The sequence below is a fragment of the Crotalus tigris genome, unplaced genomic scaffold (genome assembly GCF_016545835.1).
Source record: "Crotalus tigris isolate CLP2741 ecotype Arizona unplaced genomic scaffold, ASM1654583v1 scf7180000018030.5226217, whole genome shotgun sequence".
NCBI classification, from domain to species: Eukaryota; Metazoa; Chordata; class Lepidosauria; order Squamata; family Viperidae; genus Crotalus; species Crotalus tigris.
In genome coordinates this window covers 2,085,705-2,106,016 of record NW_024096786.1, presented here as the reverse complement: position 1 = coordinate 2,106,016, position 20,312 = coordinate 2,085,705, and the positions used below count along the sequence as shown (strand labels likewise).

At 39.1% G+C, this 20,312-nt stretch overlaps 2 protein-coding genes across 4 annotated transcripts; one reads left to right on the top strand and one right to left on the bottom strand.

Moving 5' to 3' along the window:
- Positions 1–7,615: 7,615 nt before the first annotated feature.
- Positions 7,616–8,417, top strand: SF3B5 (splicing factor 3b subunit 5). Its single transcript, XM_039346837.1, has one exon. It carries the CDS (start codon positions 7,718–7,720, stop codon positions 7,976–7,978), a length of 261 nt encoding a protein of 86 aa, XP_039202771.1. The 5' UTR covers positions 7,616–7,717; the 3' UTR covers positions 7,979–8,417.
- Positions 8,418–10,251: 1,834 nt separating this feature from the next.
- ZC2HC1B (zinc finger C2HC-type containing 1B) lies at positions 10,252–20,230 on the bottom strand. Of its 3 annotated transcripts, XM_039346834.1 has the most exons (8): positions 19,409–20,230; positions 17,637–17,701; positions 16,484–16,603; positions 14,909–15,047; positions 13,911–14,041; positions 13,494–13,596; positions 12,308–12,380; positions 10,252–10,996 (listed from the first exon to the last, which is right to left on the bottom strand). In XM_039346834.1, exons 1-8 carry the CDS (start codon positions 19,443–19,445, stop codon positions 10,972–10,974), a joined length of 693 nt encoding a protein of 230 aa, XP_039202768.1. In that variant the 5' UTR covers positions 19,446–20,230; the 3' UTR covers positions 10,252–10,971. The 3 variants fall into 3 exon arrangements, with proteins under 3 accessions (XP_039202768.1, XP_039202769.1, XP_039202770.1); XM_039346835.1 differs by lacking the exon at positions 13,911–14,041 and having other exon boundaries at positions 12,308–12,411; XM_039346836.1 differs by lacking the exon at positions 10,252–10,996 and having other exon boundaries at positions 12,338–12,411.
- Positions 20,231–20,312: the final 82 nt, after the last annotated feature.

Here is a 20,312-nt window from a genome sequence, read left to right as displayed (position 1 = left end):
TCCACTTCATTTCGTACAGCTGCACTGGCCTTCTCAAAATGCTTTTGTACTCGAGGAAAATACTTATACGTTTTAGTTTCCACATCTCGCTTGAAAATTTTTACTTTACTTTCAAAAGCTTTTATGTATCCAAACATAACATCAATACTTTTGCCAAAACCTTGTAACTTTAAGTTCAGTTCATTAACATGAACAGAGAGATCTGTAAAAAACATCAGGGTGTTGACCCACTTATCATCATTGAGCTGAGGAAAGTTTCCCAGATCCTTATCTTCAAGAAATACATTAATTTCTTCAAAGCACTCCACAAAGCGCTCAAGAACCTTGCCTCGGCTCAGCCATCTTACATTATTGTACATCAGCAGTCCACTGTAGGTGGAATCAACCTCCAGTAAAAGTGCTGAAAATTCTCGCTTGTGAAGGGGGCGAGCAGCTATTAAATTAACTATTTTTGTAACAACTGACATTAAGTCATTTAAGTCAGTGAATCCTGCCTTGGCACATAAAGCCTCCTGATGGATAATACAATGAAAATGCACAATCGGATGTCCAATAGCTTCTGTAAACAATTTCACAAATCCAACTTTTTTCCCCACCATGTTTGGGGCACCATCTGTCGTCACTGACACAACGTTAGAGATATCAATGCTTAGGTCGCAGAATGTTTGCTAACAACCTTACATATTTCGCTTCCTGATGTACTTGTTGGAACTGATACTAACTTTATCAACTCTTCTCTCATTGTGTGACTATCAGACTATCGACCAATAATGGCCAACTGAGCATGTGACATGACATCAGTAGTTTCATCAAGACAGATGGAAAAATATTTACAATTCCTTATGTCTCCCTTTAATTGATGTTGTACGTTTGTGTTCAGTCTCATTATTCGGTCTTTTATGATATTTCTACTGAGTGGTAACTCAGATATTCTCTTAATAATTGCATCTTTATTCTGCATATCGTGAAATAGAAGTGGCGCACATCTTAGGAGAGTTTCTTTAATAAATTCTCCCTCATTAAGTGCTTTTGCATGCTGATCTATGGAGTGAGCAATGCTCAAACTTGCAGATGTTAAATTTGTACAGCCTTTTATAAATTTAAGGATGGAGTTAGATTGGCTCTTATAAAGGTGTAGCTTCCTGGAAATGTATTCCTTCCTTTCATCCTCACTTTTTATCAAGAGCTGGGAATGATTAGTTTCAAAATGTCTATTTATATTCCACGTTCTGCTTACTACCGTTTCAGTACATAGAACGCAAAATGATCTGCCATTTTTTTCTATAATACCATACATCTCGCTCCATGTCTCTTGAAAGGGTCAGCCACTGCTGCTACCACTCCCTTTACTTAACCTTTGTTTTTTATTTTTTGGGTGCTCCATCAGTGGGCCAGTGACAGCAGATAGAATTATAGATAGCTTGTTAGCCAATTAGGGGTTAACTAGCCTAACACAGCCTCCCCCTCACTTATCTCAGTTATTGTGGGCAATTACAAGTCCATGGCACCCCAATAGTTGCTGCTAATGGCGCTCACAGGTCCCCCTTACTGTGTGGCACTCACTAATTGCGGCCTGACTGGAGAAAGGCGCACACTGTTCTTGCGCTCCTCTCCTGGGGGTCCTCCCTAACATACTCTCAGCCGTGCTGATGAAGTGTGTGCGCACGGCACGCACGCCTTACCAGCAGCCCCTGCACTGATAAAGGGGCTGTGCCTGTGCTTGCCTGTCAGTCGGCGGCGGCGCAGGCTGAAGTTTGCGGCAGGGACACAGTGAATGAGTGAGTGTGGGTGGGAGAGATCACACGTCCCGCCCCCCGTTCCTCCAGCACAGAGCGTATTTCTTTCATCCTTCCTGGATCCAAGGCCGTAGTGGTACGGTTGCTCTAGGGAGGCGGTAGTCATAATGGGAGAGTTTTAGTGGGTTCGAGTCCCACATAACCTGGTGACCCGCCAGGTATCCGTGGGGATTTCTCTTCCGTGGTGAAAAAAAAAAAAAAAATTTCTTTCATCCTCGGCGTGCAGGAGCCGAGGATGAATTGCATAAAATCGCATGAAATCCTGCGCGTGTCACCCCAAATGGCTACGCATGTCAGCACTGACACGCGTGTCATAGGTTCGCCATCACTGGGTTAGCTAGTTCATTGTTCTCTGAGTCAATTTAAAGCAGTGGTTCTCAACCTGTGGGTCGGGACCCCATTTGGGGTCGAACGACCATTTCACGGGGGTCACCAAACAACGCAGGCCGCCATTTTTTCCCCCTTTTCCTTAGCTGTGCTACTCCCTTTTATTCTATTGGCTTTTGAAAGCCAATAGAATAGACTCTCTTGAATAGAGTCTAATTCTATTGGCTTTCAAAAGCCACTAGGAATTGTCCAGGCTGTCTCTGCCCTGCTGAGCCTGCCAAAAGTCCCATTCTGCAAACGGTGCTGCACCAGTTGAGTAGTCCTCGACTTACGACTGGTTGAGTAGTCCTCGACTTACGACCGGTTGGGGGTCGCGGCATTAAAAAGGTTGAGAACCACTGATTTAAAGTGAAAAGATGCTGCTACTCAGGCCCCACATATAGTGGGGAATACACTTATACTCAAATGTAGCCCTATTTTTCCTTCAAGATCGCAAAACAGATGCTGACAAGAGTTATTTCAGTATTTTTGTTTTCCCACAACACATTCTCAATAACCGAGTCAATAATTTAGTGGACAAAATACAATGAAGGAAAAAAAATAAGTCATGTAGGATCCAGCAAGAAGAAAGCCAATGTGTTCAAATGAATATTTTGTGCCCCTCCCCAGCAATCAGAGTCTTTAAAAAGTTCATCAGATTCAAAGAGAAGAAACCTGTTTAGGCAGGAGAAATGTGGAATTCTTTATTTTCATTACATCCTGAATGTACAGTAATTCTAGGGAAATGGTACAGAGTAAGATATACTTTAAAAATCCTAGCTCAAGAAAAATTGGAGGTTTCCTGTCTATGTGTGCTTTTAAGTGCAAGCAGTGGTGTCAGGAAATGCCATCTAGAATTAATCCCAAGTAAAATTGGATTTTGTACACGTTCTCCCAAGCAGATGTTCATGTTCCTACAGGGGAATGTCCTATCAGAAGCTTACTTCCAGCCACTAAGGACTGTGGTTACTAGATTTCATATTCTTCTTTCAGGGTTAATATATTGTTATAATACACCCACATGTGGATCTACACATACATATACAAACACATACTCATCCATCATATGCGTTTAAGATTTTTTTTATTATATTGTTTGATTTTTTAAAAGTTATTAATATATATTTTATCTGTTGAGATGGACTTAGAAAAGTATGGAGTTTTTACACACACACACACACACACACACACACACACACACATTTTTTTTTATAAATAAAATTGAGAGGAACACCCTTTCCCCACCAAGGAAGTATAAATAAAGTGAAGGAAAACCAAACCATAGTTAGGGTTATTCTCACATGGAAATTGTGGGTAAATATTTTTTCCCCCGGAGGTTCTGCCTTTTGTGACCATGAGATCACAGCCAATTGAGGTTGCCCACTAAGGCTCCTTGTGATTGTTTCAACTGGGATCCAGACATTCATCTGTTTTTTTTTTTTTTTTTAGTATCGGTTATATCATTGTTTAAGCATTCCTGAGGTACATAGACAGCAGGATTACTTACTCTAGGAAGAGAAGTTTGTTATCACTTCATGAGTCATCATTCTAGCTTTACCTCCTAATCATGAGACAGCCCATTGGATTATATCATGCTCTCATAGACCATGGCAACCTGGTCTGGTTGGATTCAAAGCAATTTTGTAGGTCAATGTTTCTTCACCTTGACTCCTTTAAGATGGGTGGATTTCAGTTCCCAGAATTCCTTAGCTCTCATGGGGAATTCTGGGAGTTGGTCCACCCATCTTAACACAGCCAAGATAGGGAAACTTTGCCCTAGGTTCTTTCATTCCATCTGCTTCCTGATCCTTTTATCAAAGACTCGGGTGATTAAATCAGGAGTTTTCAGCCAGAGATAGATGCACTCTGCTAGCAGGAAGTTCTGTCTTCTTCCTGTAAAAGAAACTCACAAACCAATTCTTCCTCGTACTCCCCAAATACTAGTCTTTTACAGATGTATGGGTAAAGTGTGTGTGGGATAAAAGAAGTGGATAAATTCTGATTTGGAATCAGGTCACCTAGGAAAAAAACAGAATGTGATAAAAAGGCCGGGGGGAGGCGGGGAGAAAAGAAACTCTCCCACAAACAGTTCATGTTTGTACAGTCTTTAAAAATGAGAACTTGATTTTCAGTTTATTGCTATTCTGCAGAAAGGATAGATTGCCTGTATTTCTCAAGAAGGATCTGATTTTAGGAACTGTGTCTTTTTTTTGTCCTTTTAACTAATCCACAACAGGAGTTAGTTCTCCTTTTGAAGTTCAATATTACCGAACTAGATTTGAGCCGTTTCCCATGCAGGTTATTTTACAGTTAGCACTTGGCAATTGTATAAACACAAACTTCTATACAGAGTAAGAATTATTTTTGCTTACTAATAATTGAGATGTAACAGTAAATAGTTTGTGCAGATAATATTACCCATTAATTCAGAAAGTGTGTTCATATCAGTGCATCTAATTGTGAATTCAAAGCATTCACATGGATCTGCACCAATTAAAATTAATAAAGAAATCAGTACTAGAGTAGTTTAGCTTTTGGCATCCAGCACCCTCCAGATGTAGGGAGACAATTGTTCCAATATATTGGGTGTCAGATCGGGAAAGTTTGGGATAATCTGATACTTTCAATCACTTGCTTCAACAAGATTTATTTTCTGGTTGAAGCAATGTTTATATCTAAATAAAAGACTAAATATTTTATTAGTTTTATTTATTTTTGTTCCATTTACTTGTAAAGAAAAATTGCTACTGTGGAAGGTTGGATCATTTTTGCCAGAGATCTAACTGATTGCTTGTGGACGTTATTTGCAATTAGGCTGAGAGATTTGAGTGATCCTTGAATTGCAAGTTCTTCACCTTTGACTCACAAACATACATACATACTAATATAATACATACACATCCCAGAGATAAAATTATTTTTTAAATATTGAATCTGGTGTAGTATGAAAATGTGTGTGAACTATTTGTCAGGCATTACAAGCATTACTTTATTGAAGAAAATGCCTCTGAGTTATCTGCTTATTATTACACTGGGATTAATATAACATGGGTATTTTATTTTACTATTTAATTCTAGCTGGGAAGTATATTATTTTCATATGCTAACATTGTTTTGTTTACATTTAATTTCAAAATAGGAACTTCAGTCCAATAAGAGTTTGGACTAGATGGCTTTTGATATCCCTTCCAACTTTTAGAATTCAAGAAAACCACTATTTTAAACTTTTAATAAAATTCCATTGAAATGAATGAAAACAGATAGTTGCTTAAAATTTAATTTAACTGATTTTAAGGAGGCTTTAATTGAACTGAGATCTCTTTGCTTTAACTGTGTTCCCTCCCAATTTTCATTTCCCCGGATGATCAATACAGCTTTTGTTATTTTATAACAAAATATTTTGAGATGATATGCAAATGAGTTGGTCACACAAATAGATTCTTGACATTTCCTGTCTAAACCAAACAATGTTACATGATTACATTATCATAAATACAATCACTAAACGTTTGCAGTCTAATATGCACTTAACTTTTTTAATCACTTCTCTTCCTCACCTGCTGTCATGCTATTTTTTTTAATGAAACTAGTACAAAGCTAGTGCCAAAATTGGAGACTTTTAACACCTGATTTTAATGAAATACTGTAGTGCTCCAGCCCAAAAGACAATTAGCATTTGGCCCACAATAACCAGTATTTGTCCCATACTCCAGAAAAAACCTATATATAAGAATTCTCGCAGTACCTGTTTTACAGGCCTAACAAAACAAGTAATTTTACCCTGGTCAAAACATAGTTACTCAGTGAGGAAGATGCATATAACAAAACAGGAGTATATTTTCTCTCATCTGGCCAAGCTCTGAATTTTGAAATAAATGTTAGATTCAAACAATTAGAATTATTTCCCAAGTTAAACTGTCCTTGATTAAACAGAGAAATAATTCACGTAGTTTTCAGAGCTGCTAGGTCCAATTAGTAAATCTTTCAATGAGGTTGCAAATAGATGTGGCAGCTTGAAGAATCTTTTCTCACTATCTTCCATTGTAGCAATGAAAATATTGCATTGAAGGATTTATTAATATTGAAACTGTTATGGTAAAATTTTTTGAAAATATTGCACTGAAGGATGTATTAATATTGAAACTATAACTGTAAAATATTTTGAGTAAAGAACAATATTTTTAAAAAATTTTGTGTGTACAAGTTTGTTTACCAGTGTGAAAAAAGATATTACAACTCAGCATTCTACCATCCAAAAACACAAATTTATTTATTTATTATACTCTCCCATCTCAATCAGTGACTGGATGACTTGTAATTCAAAAATATATACTAGAATTAAAATAATATAGTAACAACTATTAAAAAAAACAGCCCATATAAATATCCTATCAAATTAGCTCAAAGGGACCAACTTGTAGTACACAGTTCTGATAAATCTGTTCTGATTCTCAAGGCACAGAAATTATGCACACGCATATTACTGTAACTTCTGTGCAAAGTAGGAAATTATGACATCAGGCAGCTATTCTTTTTAACTACAGAGACAGACATGCTTGTAATCCAAGCAACATTTCAAAACGTTTTTAAAATATAGTAATTAAGTTAGAGTAGTTATCTATCCTCATTGTTTGCTCTGATGAAAGGTTTGTAAACACATTTGTTTTCATGGTTTGGCTCCTGTATCAAAACAAAAGGACGATAGGAGAAGCTGTCTCCTACAAATGGAATAGCCTTACAACCAAATCCTTATGATCTGGCTGTAGAAAACTAACAGTAAACATTTGGTATATGCTCAGAGATACTTTTTTAAATTACTGCTTCAAATCTTTCAAACAAATCCTGGTGAAAATACTTGGCTAGTCTGAGAAATGAAGACCTGGCTTGCACAATAGTGATTTGGGATAACAGATAAATGCATTCAATAGTAAGAATGAAGAGATAGTAATTCTCTTTGAAAGACTGCTCTATACAAACCATCCAACTTAATCTAGAGATAATACTAAGAATTTTTAATCTCCCACAAGGGAAGTTATCTGAGACAGTAAGCAAAATTCTGCCTGGTTAGCTTCTGCCTAAGAGACTATCCTGAAATTCCTGTCCATGAGCTAGAAAATCATTTTAAAAATCCCAGAAGGTGGCAGACCAAAGCACTCTGTAGAGCTGCCGAGAAAACTACTACAGGAGATATAAATGTCACATGAGAATTCCTCTTCAAAGACTCCAACCCCCAAGATGCATTTCGAGTCTTTCTTTTGTACTGACGTTTTCAAATTAAAAAGGAAACCGGCCCTTCCATTCGTTTAAACAGAAGGCGGGAACAACCCTTACTGGCTTCGTAGGATCTAAAGCCCGCCCTTTCCCATCTCACGAAAATTATGATCATAGCAATCGAAAGAGGCTAGAGAGGAAACATTGGCGCCAGGCGACATGCGGGTCATAAAGCCGGAAGCGGAAGTGACGATAGGGCGGCCTTTTCCTTCAGGTTCCATTTTCCAAAGAACGTTGGCGCGCGGCTGCCTGTTTCGGGGTGGTGTCCTAACCTCTCGCGCATCATGACGGACCGTTACACGATTCACAGCCAGTTGGAGCACCTGCAGTCCAAATACATCGGGACCGGCCATGCCGACACCACCAAGTGGGAGTGGTTGGTGAACCAGCACCGGGACTCCTATTGCTCCTACATGGGCCATTTCGACCTGCTCAACTACTTCGCCGTCGCCGAGAACGAAAGCAAGGCCCGCGTCCGCTTCAATCTCATGGAAAAGATGCTGCAACCCTGCGGGCCGCCCGCCGACAAGCCCGACGAGTCTTAAGCTTTGCAGCCCTGCAGCCCTCCCCGAACGAGGAAGGAGGAAGGAGCGCCTTTGCTATCCTGCGGAACCTCTCCCCTTCTGCACCCTTGGATTCTGCACCGCCTCCTTCAAGCCATCCGTGACTTGTGCTTGTTGACTTGCGCGGTTAATATTGATTCCGACGTGTTCCGTACACCTACGTGGCGGGGAGGGCCGTCTTCTGAACTTCCGCCCTCTGTAGCCTGTATATTTGGGACTTGGGACAGACGGAGCGGAGTGGAGCGAGGTCCGATGGTTTCGCTTCTGGCTGCGGCGTCCTGCGCTTAGACAGACGGGCACGGGGTGGCTTGCTTTGAAGACTTGTGAATGGCGCCTTTTTTCTTCATTCCCCATTTTGGAGTGTTTGGGAGGCATTTTCACAATTCGATTTAATAAAAGATTGTGCTTTTTTAAAAAAAAATGTATGGGTAATCAATTAAAATAGCAACGAGATCCTGACAGATGGCATACTATTAATACAACTCTTAAAATCCGGCTCGGTTTGTACCTTGAGCAATCTCTGGTAAAAATGATTGGATGTGTAATTGGCATTTGTATCATGATTTTTGTACAAAGGATGACCTATGCTTGGTCATAGATCATAGGAGGACCTATGTTTGGTCATCCTACTTAATTTTAAATTAGTTTTAATGACAAAGCCATGAGTTTATATTTGTTATCCAGTGTATTGATCAATAACTAATGTAAAACAATTATGCCTAATGTATTTGTGACCCTAATTGGGTGACGCTACCCCAGATAGAACCAGTACAAAATTTGGGGGTCCTGGATTCTGGGCTCCTGCTCAGTGAGAAGGTAGTAGCTGTGGACAGGAGGGCCTTTGAACAGATCTATTAGGTGTGCAAATTATTTCCTTTCGTGATGAACAGGCCATACACAGTCATTCCTTCCTTAGTCACTTTCCATTTGGACTATTGTAATATGTTTTCCAAGAGCCAGTTTAGTGTAGTTAAAGCAAGAGGCTAGAAACTGGGGGACTGTGAGTTCCAGTCTTACCTTAAGCTTAAAGGTAGCAGAGTGACTTTGGACCAGTCAATCCCAGATCTTGGAAGAAAGCAATGGAAAACTACTTTGGACAAATCTTGAAAAAGAAATTGCAGGAACCAGTCTCTGCAGTTAGGAAAAGTTAAGACTGATTCAAAGGCAGCATAAAAAAGTGCTCCGCATGGGGCTACCCTTGAAGGTTATCTTTGAAGATTAGTCTGAAGCTAACATCCAAAATGCAGAATGGGTGCTTCTTGCTTACACAAAATGCTGCTCTGTTAACTGCACTGACTTGCGAGTGGGCTTCTGGTTGCAATTCATGATGTTACTTATAAAGCTCTTAATAGTTCAGTTCCTAGTTATCTACAGCAGAGTTCCCCAACCTTTCTGGCTTGGCCCAGAAGGAAAGGGAGAAGCAAGGAAATGTGCGCGCATGCAGCCCACGTGCACATGTGCAAATGGGCATGCACATGGCACTAGCGCACATGCACAAGCAGGATGCACAGCCACAGTGACACCCATGCACATGCACAAACAGTCCGCTGGCACCTGCATGACACTGGTGGCAGTGCTAGCGCCCCTGCGCATGCACAAATGGGGCTGCTAGCGCCCATGTGGCAGCACTATCGCAATTGGAGGGGTGCTCGCCAACTATTCCCACGGCCCAGTGGCCAATAGGCCACAGCCTAGTACAGGGTGGTGGACCATAGGTTGGGGACCCCTGATCTACAGCAGTGGTTCTCAACCTTTTTAATGCGACCCCCAACCGGTCCTAAGTCGAGGACTACCCAACCAGTCATAAGTCGAGGACTTTCCTTGCCCGGGAGCGCCACACATGCGTGGTGCCGCCCCCTGTGCCGGCCGAGGCGTAGCTGGCAAGCGGCAGAGACGGTGCAGGCCGACCACCGACTGGGCCACCAGCTGGCCCAGCCCAAGGGAGGTAAGGCACCCGCCGGGCCCCACGTGCGCCAGCAACCCTCCTTGCACCCGCCGGCCTCCCACCTCCCACCCCTGGCCCTCTTTTACTTACATTTTTAGTAGTTGCTCAGCAGGGAGGGGTGGAAACTTCCAGACAACTTGCCTTCGCTGCAGACAACTTGCAGCACCGTTTGCAGAATGGGACTTTTGGCGGGCTCAGCAGGGCAGAGACAGCCTGGACAATTCCTATTGGCTTTTGAAAGCCAATAGAATTAGACTCTATTCAAGAGAGTATATTCTATTGGCTTTCAAAAGCCAATAGAATAAAAGGGAGTAGCACAGCTAAGGAAAAGGGGGGAAAAATGGCGGACTGCGTTGTTTGGCGACCCCCATGAAATGGTTGTTCGACCCCAAATGGGGTTGCAACCCACAGGTTGAGAACCACTGATCTACAGGGATGTTTTTCTATTGTTACTGCTTAAGTAAGATCTGAAAGTGTTGGCAACTTTCTGTTCTTAGCTATAAAACACACACCGTATGATGCTCAGAAAACATTTCTTGGTAGCTGTCCTGTCCTGTGGAACAACATAACCACTGAATTCTTTGTGACCCAACTCTTGAGGCTTCCATAAAAATCTGGCTCTTGTCATAGCTGCAGGATGATGGACTGGTCTCATTATATTTGTGGTGTTATGTTTTCCAATAAACCCTATGTACAGTATTTGGTGATACTGTTTGTTGTTTTTAGTTGTTATTTACTGGACCTTTTAATCCTATTGTGTAAAGTCTCTAGAGTCACTTTTTGATTAAGGCAACACAGAAGTTGACCAAAGGAAAAAAAGAGGCCCTAGAGCTGGAAACACTCTTATTTACATAAGATTATTTCCTGTAAAAACTGGAAATGACCATGCTAGTTTTATTATCACATACTTCATCCAGGTTTTAAGAGAGATGAGAGGCTGAAAGTATTAGTAAACTGGTTTGCTGAATTCTTCTAATGTGGGTGCTGTAAAAAGTAAAGGCTGCTATTCAGATGTCTGGAAGGCATGTTCTTATCTTCTTCCATGAGTTGGAGCCCTAAGAGCAGGCAAGCATTAATTTAGGTAGTCCGAAATAAAGCAGATGATAACACAACAGTCTGGTTTACTGGCTAGTTTGAGAGAGTGCAGTCTGATCTTTGGAATGGTTTCACAGATGTGTTACTGAACAGATTTGTTCTAGTGTTTGTGTTAGGTTGCATCTTTCAAAGATACAAGAACAAGTAGCACAGGAGAAAAGGGAATATGAAAAAAAATGGTTTAAGAGGCTGAGGGAAATAATTATATGTACAGGATGAAAAGAGTGGAAAAAACTGGGAAATAATGTGCTATTGAAAGAAATCATCTCCAGTTGCAAGTATTAAATTTACATTAACTATAATTTATATTATATGGCTAGGCACGCTGGTTGAGGAATTCTGGGAGTTGAAGTCCACAAGTCATAAAAGGGCCAAGTTTGAAAACTCCTGGAGTAGTGTTTGAGGTATTGGCCTAGAAAGCAGGAAACTCTTGAGTCCTAGTTCTGCCTTAGGCATGAAAGCTGGCTGGGTGACTTTGGGCCAGTCATTCTGTCAGCCCAAGACCCCACAGAGTTATTATTGCGGGGAAAATAGGAAGGAGTATCAGGTCTGTTTGCTTCCCTGGGTTATTTATTAAAAAAAGGTGGGCTATAAAGATCAGCGAGACTTAAAAATTAAGAGGAAGTATCAGAATTTTGGAACAATTTTACAGTATTTTATAACTAAAACCTTTGATAAAGAAAGCTGTCAGTACCGTAGTTATTTTTAATGAAAGTGATCTGTGGCTTGGTATTTTGAGTAAATCAAATGTATATAAATGAGAGCAAGTCATGCAAATGGTATGTTTGTGTAAACATAAAGTGGAAATGAAGTAAAAATTAGAGAAATAAATAGTATGTCATAGATATGAAGCATACAGTAAATGCTACAGTTTTCCATTTCATTGCTTATTTTTATGCAACAAAATTATTGTTGTTTCCGACTGTCAGAAGCCAAATGGGAAAGTCACAAATGGTGATCACCTGACCCAAGTATGCTGCAACTATCATAAATACGTACTGGATACCAAGTGCCTGAATTTCGATTACATAAGCATGGAGATGCTATGACAGTTGTAAGTGCAAGGCTAGTTGTTAATCACATTTTTCAGTGGCAGTGTAACTTTGAGCAATCACTAAATTAATGGTTCTAAATCAAGAACTACCTGTATTCTGTTTATCTAGGAAATGCCCTATGTTATGACCAGGGCAGAATCATATGGGCCTAAATCCTCTGAGATACATCTGCTGGATTAGACTATACAGCCAGTTAATCTATACAATATATCTTACCCAGATTCTGTTCCAGAAGAAATAGGGGATATTTTTTTGTGTATTGCTCCAGCTGAAATTTCAATACCATGTCCTTTAAAACAACAATATATCTGTAAAGAACTCTGAAAAATATATCCTGAGAATTATCAGCAAACTCAAGCAATTTAAAGCACTGTTGATTCAAATTATAGACCTGAAGCATTAATTTGCCCATTTTACATTAAATGCTGGGGAATTTAACTAGCTCAGTAGTTGCTAATTCTAAATCCACTTTTTGAACATTACTCAAATGGAGGTATGATTGGTGCTGCTTGTATGATTTCACTTTAAAGTTAAGTCAGAGTAAGATTAATCCGCGAATAGATCTTGAGCATCAATTTTAGTTCACCCAAATTCATATATGTTAATATGAATGTCAGTGTAACTGGGAAAGCAAACAATGAGAACAGTTACATCTCCAATTTATATTACATCCTTTTGCTAGATCTTCCTAAAACCATTCTCTTAAGTACCTTAATGAATAAAAATTATACAATCTTGTTTTTAAAATAGTATAGAACAGAATAAAAACCCTGCAGAAAACTATACATTAAACTAGATCAGTGGCTCCCAACCTTTTCTATACCCCGCACCCCTAGAATGGTTCTGATATATTCTCACACCCCTTACAAAAGTTTGAAATAATGCATATATACTATAATTTTGAGAACCCAAGTTTTCGCACCCCCTGCAATATCAACTTGCACCTCCAGGGGGTGGGAGCACTCCCAGTTGGGAATCCCTGGACTAGATTATGTATTGTTCCATTGTATACCAAATTAATATCACATAATTATAAATGACTGCAGTTGGCCTATCAGTAACTACCTTGATTTTACAGTATAAGATTTATGTAAAATCTATAGTATATGTATATTTTTAAAGGATTTCAGATAAATTCTGTATTGAATATAAAATTCTACATATACAGCAAGGTTACATAACCTTGGCAACTTTAAGACCTGTGGACTTCAACTCCCAGAATTCCTCAGCCAGCCATTCTGGGAGTTGAAGTCCATGGGTCTTAAAGTTGCCAATGTTATAACTGTTATACAGTATCTGCAAATATGGAATTACTGGTAAAATATAGGTGTTGTAGTTCTGCTGGGATGACTTTAAGTGTTCAGTATTTCTTAAACATTATTTCAGATATGTTGCCTCTTACCTGTTACAGATGGGCCAGTATTTGTCCCTTGCAATCTGTTTTGAAGTAGTGTCCCCACAGCATTTGTTAAAGTTGGTTCTTTTTTGGAAACTCCTTGTTTTCCCTAGAAAACAGAGCATGCATAACTAAACAGAGTCACAACAGAGGTTCACAATATAATGTAGTTAATCATTTATATATTTTAAAAAATCTTCAAAGGAGCAAGAAGATAAGACATTGATAATTGACTGAGCAATTTTTAAATATTCCCAGTCCCTTATTTCAAAGGGTTACTTGTCATTTCCTGAACCTGAAGTGAAAGAGCCACAACAGTGACAGGAATATGGTCGAAATTCTGCCGTGTATGATGATCCTTCAAAAAAGGGATGAGAGAAAAATGGCAGAAGCGAAGAGCTGGAATAGAGTCCAATTACTTACTGAAGCTGGTTTGCCTCCCTTCTGGCCTGGGGCAAAGGATCTCCTGGCTGCTTGTTCTTTGCAAAAATTGATGTGCCTTTCTGCAGCAGTCTCATTAAACCGTCTCATACAGTAAGGACATTGAATATAATCTGAATACAACAAAGCACCGCGGTTATCCCAAATGATCCTTGGAAGATGAGTGCAGGAATTGCAACTTTATAGAAATGGAGCAGATAAATGAGTGACATTTCCACAGCTCTACTCTCAAGAATACTATAGAAAGCTGTTGTTCCTCAAGCCCTAGGCAAGAAGGGGGGAAAAGTCCTACCCACAATAAATATTTACTCATTGTCAGAATTATACCAGCTTTTGACTCAGAAAGTTACCTATATTCAGAGCAGAACGGATTGCATCTACAAATAAAGTTGCTCATTTTAGACATACTCTCTTGAGTATATATAACCTTTTCTTTTTTAAATTACTTCGCTGGGAAACAGTAACTGAATGGAAGGATATTTAGTGTAAAGAACTACAGATATGACCTTGGAGAAAATGAGACACGGTTACTAAAACAAAAGCATACATTAAGTCCAGGAAACAGAAAGTGTGAAAAAAAAGTTCAGACAGGCTGAATTGTAATTCATTTTGGTGTGAGAGGGAGAGAAGGGCAAACACACACCAGCTTTCAAGATTTTAATTATTATAACTATATCAATAAAACCAAAGTTTTCTGACCTGACCTGCCTCCAAGGTTGACAGCTGGTTACCTAATACATTCCACAACGTTTTCTTCAAAACCTTCCAAACTATTTTTAAAACTCTTTCGAGTTTTGAGATTAGATAGAAACACTAGTTGAAAATATGAGGGCAGCTACACATTCATCCAAAGAATCACCATCTGCAGCCATCATATAGTAGAAAAAAAATTAGGCTGAGAAACCTTATCGTATTACTGTCTACAACCCATGACCCCCACTTTTCTATTTTTAAGCCAAGATGAAGTTTCAGTACATCACCTGGGTTAATGGATGGAGGTGGTGGTGGTGGAAGAGGACGGCCTTCTTTCATGGCTTGAGTTGCAAGTTTAGCTGCTCTGATGGCTGAAATAAAATCTTCATGCTGCTGCCTCCAATTTGATTTTTTCTCCAGTCCATTCTGGAAAGTAATTAGGTTTCCCTTCCATCAATCAGAGCATATATTAATCACAGGTGTTTTGAAAAGCAATTTTAAGAGAGTTTTGAACAGATTATGAATAATAAAAATATTCCATTATAAGAGGCAGCTTTAGTGGTTAAGCCATCTAGATGGTAATGGGGATATTGTGAGTGTTAGTCCTGCCTTAGATACAAAACCAGCTGGGTGACCCTGGGGCAATCACACCCTCTCAGCCCTAGGGAGCAGGCAATGGCAAACCACTTCTGAAAATGTTGCCAAGAAAACTGCAGGGATTAGTCCAAACAGTCTCCAGGAGTCAATAGTGGCCTGAAGGTACAAAATATGTATATTATTGTTATTAGGTGTTTTGGACAAAGAGAATTTTCCAGGTTTGTTTTGTTGTAGGGGAGTCAGTACTGTAGTCATTGGAGGGGAATGATGGTTTGGAAAAGGAGATTGCTTGGGAGGTCTGACAGAGTAGAGCAAATGGAAGGAACCTCACACCTTTTCTACAGGAACATAAATCAGCATACCTAACACTCCCTCCATTTTTTTCCCTTCCATCAGCAGCCTGAACGATATACTGGGCTGAGGTGGAATGACTAAGCCTAAGCCATTTATTTTCCATGATTGAGTATATGGATAAGGTGAGAAGCTAAATTCATTAGACCAAGTAGAAGAATATGATTGAATCCTTATAGCAGCTACATGAATGAGGCAAAAATGGTGGGCCCTTAAAGTTTACATTTCTAGGCCAGGAAATACAAATTTCACTCTTTGATAATAAGGGATGAGGCCCTAAAGCTATTCCTGTTAACAGCATTTATTTCAGATGAATGTTGGCAGGAAAGCAGAAGACAAAACATGTTTGTCCCATTTTATATTTGATAATGAAAGGTTAGAATTCCAGGCATTATCTCAGAGATCTCCAACCTTTCCGGGCTCACAGCCCGGAGAGAAGGAGAACAGCTTTCAAATTGGTGTGTGCACATGCAAATGGTGCCACATGCCCTAGTGCAGCGCTAGCGGCGCATGCACAAATGGGCTGTGCACACCTGCCCAATGCTAGTGGCCCCATTCGCGCCCGCATGCATGCACAAACAGGGCCGCGGGTGCTAGCATGAGTGGGGGGGAGTGCACACTCATGCATGCGCTCATCAGCCAGCTATTCCCGTGGCCTGCTGGCCAAGAGGCCATGGCCTGGTAGTGGGCTGCGGCCCATAGGTTGGGGATCCCTGCATTAGCTAAATGTTGGTGATCAAATAATAAATTTTGGGGGACCTTCAAAACCTCTGTACTAGGACAACCCAAGTCTACATAAAGAATCCAGACATCCCCTTCTCCAGCTCTCTTGTTGCAAGTGATCTCAATGGCAAGACTTTGATACTCCTTAAAACATATTAATGAAAACCTGGGAATGGTATTGAAAGGTCTACTTTTGTGGGTGGCTTCTTTTTCACTGTTGGGATGTCAGTTCCCTGTAGTCGTTGTTTCAAGGAATTGAACGGCTTGCGCTTCTTGTTGAAAATTTTTTTGCATATCAGATTGTGCCTTGCCTAACGGAAAGGAAAATTCATACGGTCACGTTCCTGAACTAGTACAGTCATATATTATTTTTGATTGTATTTCAGACTCTTTCTCCCCCTCCCCCCTGTAAAATTATGATCATTTCAACCTTAGTGTATCATGTATCTGGACGTTTAATTGGGAATAATATGCTTGTGTTTACTTTACTTCTACGTGTCCCAATTCATAGCATGTGATCCCGGATTTTGGCAGACTAATTGGCCAATCTGTTTTGTGTGCAGTTTAACAGTTAGGAAGGATTGCGTATCACAGAGGAAAAACTGAGCCAATGGCTATTTTTAATCTGTATGTACCAGATTTATATCCCACTTTGTTTATCACTTAATTACAGGCGCCATGTGTGGTTAGTGATTCTGTTTAATTTTCTCTGAATTGGATACAGGAAGATCGAGGACTACCCGTAACTACACATTAGAGAAGGGAAAACCCAAACCCTTAATATTTAAATTGAGGGGGGAGTCTAAGTCATAGATTATAAATATTTATAACCTATGACTTAAATTCCCCCCTCAATTTAAATATTAAGGGTTTGGGTTTTCCCTTCTCTAATATGTAGTTACAGGTAGTCCTTGACGTACACCCACAATTGAGACCAGAATGTATGTGGCTAAGCAAGGCTGTCATTGAGTTGTGCTGGATTTTATCAACCTTTTTTTGCCATAACTGTTAAATGAATCACTACAGCTGTTAAGTGAATTATAGGATTTTGAATCCTGATTCTGAATCCATAAACATGAATTGCCAGAGTTGGGATATATCACCATTCTCACATTTAGTATAGAATTATACACTTTTATGAACAAATCTGTGCTTTACAAAGACTTTTGTTAAATGCCTGCATAAATCAGTACAATTGTCATCAATCTTCCTGCTAAACATCTTTCTGTTTTTATTTCACTTGTTTCTGAGTAAATGTTCACTGAGTGAATTTGATTAAAACAGGTACTGGTTCTTTTTCTTTTATCACTTAAATAAATTCAGTACAAAATGCTCTGATTTTACCAGTGCTTCAGATGCAAAATGCCTTCCACAGGTGTCGCAAGGAAGCAAATTTGGTGCGCCAACCTCTGTGTGAAAGAAGGAACAATGATTATTTATCTCTAAAGTATAAGCAATTTTCAAATATCTCTGTAAATATAGCCTTAAACATCCTTCCTCCAGCTAAAGGAACAGATTAATATGTAGTATCCAGAACTTATTTTATCTGCTGAGAAGGAGTAACTGAATAATATACCCTAACTGAATTAGAAGAAAGTTCCAGTGTTCAATAAAACTTAATTCTAAATCAGTGCACACAGGATTGCTCATTCAGGCTGAATATAATGACTTAATGCTATTATGAATTGCATTGCAAGAACAGTCCATTTCTTATGTCTATAGCTTTAAAAGTCAAAGATGTCTTGAACCTTCTGCCTCCATTGAATTTCTTAGTGTTACTTTGAGGCAGAGGATGCAGAGTTTTAATGAAAATCCTCAGCAGTTTAAGATAAAAACTGACAAAATCGATGGCATCATCTTGTGTGGGCTATTTCAGGAATTTTCTTCCAATGTATGGATTTCTTTGAACACAGATACCTTAAAAATAAATTTTTGCAGCAAGCCATTTACATAGTTATTTTTATTGCTTTTAGAACTCTCAAGAAGTCTAACAATTGTTGCTTGAGATAGCTTGTTAGGAATGACTTTACATGCCAAGTAGAGTAAATAATTCTTTAAAATTACACTAAATAAATATTCTGAAACACTCATTTAAATTATTTCTACTCCAAATTTTAATTCAAGGTACAATAATTTACAAAAATAATTAGTTTGTGGGGCTTTTAGAAAACTGTTTAGGAATCCATCCATTAGAGTATGACAGAGCATACTAAAACATTAAAAAGTTTATTTGGCTTTTGGCTTAGACACTGTGGTGGTGGCTTATTCAAAAATTAGCAGTTGACTTAGTCTCATTTGCAAACCTGGCTATTGTCAGTGCATTTATATTAGAGAATCATGGCTACAGTCCTTGCGAGAGGGTTTTGTATGAGTATATATATCTATATTTAATATCTATCATCTTATCTACCATCCATCCATCCATCCATCCATCCATCCATCCATCCATCCATCCATCTATCTATCTATCTATCTATCTATCTATCTATCTATCTATCTATCTTCTTTTCCCCTTAAGTATGGTTAACCATCATCAAATACAGGAGTAAATTAAATACTCTTAATTATGCAGTTATATTTTGATTTTTTACATTCTTTACATCATGAATTTAAATTATTTGAGGGGTTCTGGTGCTCTCTCAGCTTGGACTGTTTGCTTGCAGACATTTCATTACTCAAACTAGTATTATCAGTACTAGTGGAGATTGGGATTTGTTCTCAATTCTACAAGTAAACAACCAAGCTCAGAGAGCATCAAGGACCCCTCATTTCAACCTTGAGCTACAAACATTCTCCTTTATCCTTATCCTCTTACTTTGGTGCCCAAAAGCAAGAGTGTTACAAAAAGTTAGGCTTCACCCTCTTCTAAGGAACCGCCCAGGAAAATAAAAAAAAAACATGTCAACAATGGCTACCTAACTGACAGAATGATTGTTCAATGCAGTTACATGTGATTTATTATGAGATAGTAATTGAACAAAGGCTACAGATACGTTTAAACACATCATGCAAAGATACCAATTTGAAGTACTTTTAAATAAAAACACTGACAAATTGTTTCACTGTGATATAGTTACCCAATATTCAAAATAGCTGTGTTGTTGGGTACTTCATACCTGTGGCATATGCTTTGTTTTCAGAATCCACACTCATTTCATAGCGCAGTGATTTCGGGTTCTCTTTAATATTTTTTCAGATGTACCTGATAGCTTACTTTCCATTGTCTAGTTCCCTTGCTTGCAAGATTCCAAGTGAAATGCCATTGGCTGACCAATTAAACAATTATGACACAGTTCATCGTGTAATGATGCACAGTATTATGTATTTTTGCTGACTTACTTATACAGTAATAAATGTAGGATAGAAATTTAATAAATATCTAACCTTTAGCCAGTTTCAAAGCTCTTTTTAAAGACAGCTTTTTAAAGAGCAGTGCCAAAGTAGATCCCATTAATATGAAATTTTACAGATTACTGTAAAATCTTAAACTTAACCTCTGCCATCAAAGCACAGTAATTTTCCTTGAATCTGTCTCCTGTATACAACAACCAAGAATTATAAAAATAAATTTATCGTCCTCATCATCTTCCTAGCGTTATTCCCACAGGTGCAAGGTCTGCTTTTTGGATTGACAAATGCCATTTTGCATGATCAAACGTGGCATCTGGGTCCAACTGGGCAATTTTCATATCTGCATTTCTTGTGTCTTGCCATCTTTGCTTCAGCTTTCCACCGGGTGCTTGCCATCTGCATTAAAGTGGAAGGTGATTCAGGCAAAAGGTGTGGGTCCTGCTCGTAGGTAGGATATGGCCATACCACTATAGGTGTTTCTCCTACGTTTTCTCAAGTATTGGCGCAGTGCCCATTTGCTATTGTACTATGTCATTGCTGACATGGTCAAGAAGAGAAACACCTAATGACCAACAAAGCATGTACATCTCCATGGCGTGTAAAGAGCGCTCAGTGCGTTTGGGATTGGCCAGCATTCAGTGCCATATAAAGCTACTGGGTGTACCATTC

Bases quoted from the DNA above. Each gene is read 5' to 3' on its own strand.
- ZC2HC1B (XM_039346834.1), bottom strand. From the start codon at position 19,445: ATGAGTGTGGATTCTGAAAACAAAGCATATGCCACAG. The intron at 14,042-14,908 runs GTGATGTACTGA...TGTTGTATTCAG, and splicing joins ACCTCCATCCATTAACCCAG to ATTATATTCAATGTCCTTAC. The intron at 12,381-13,493 runs GTAAGAGGCAAC...GTTGTTTTAAAG, and splicing joins TACTGGCCCATCTGTAACAG to GACATGGTATTGAAATTTCA.
- SF3B5 (XM_039346837.1), top strand. From the start codon at position 7,718: ATGACGGACCGTTACACGATTCACAGCCAGTTGGAGCACCTGCAGTCC.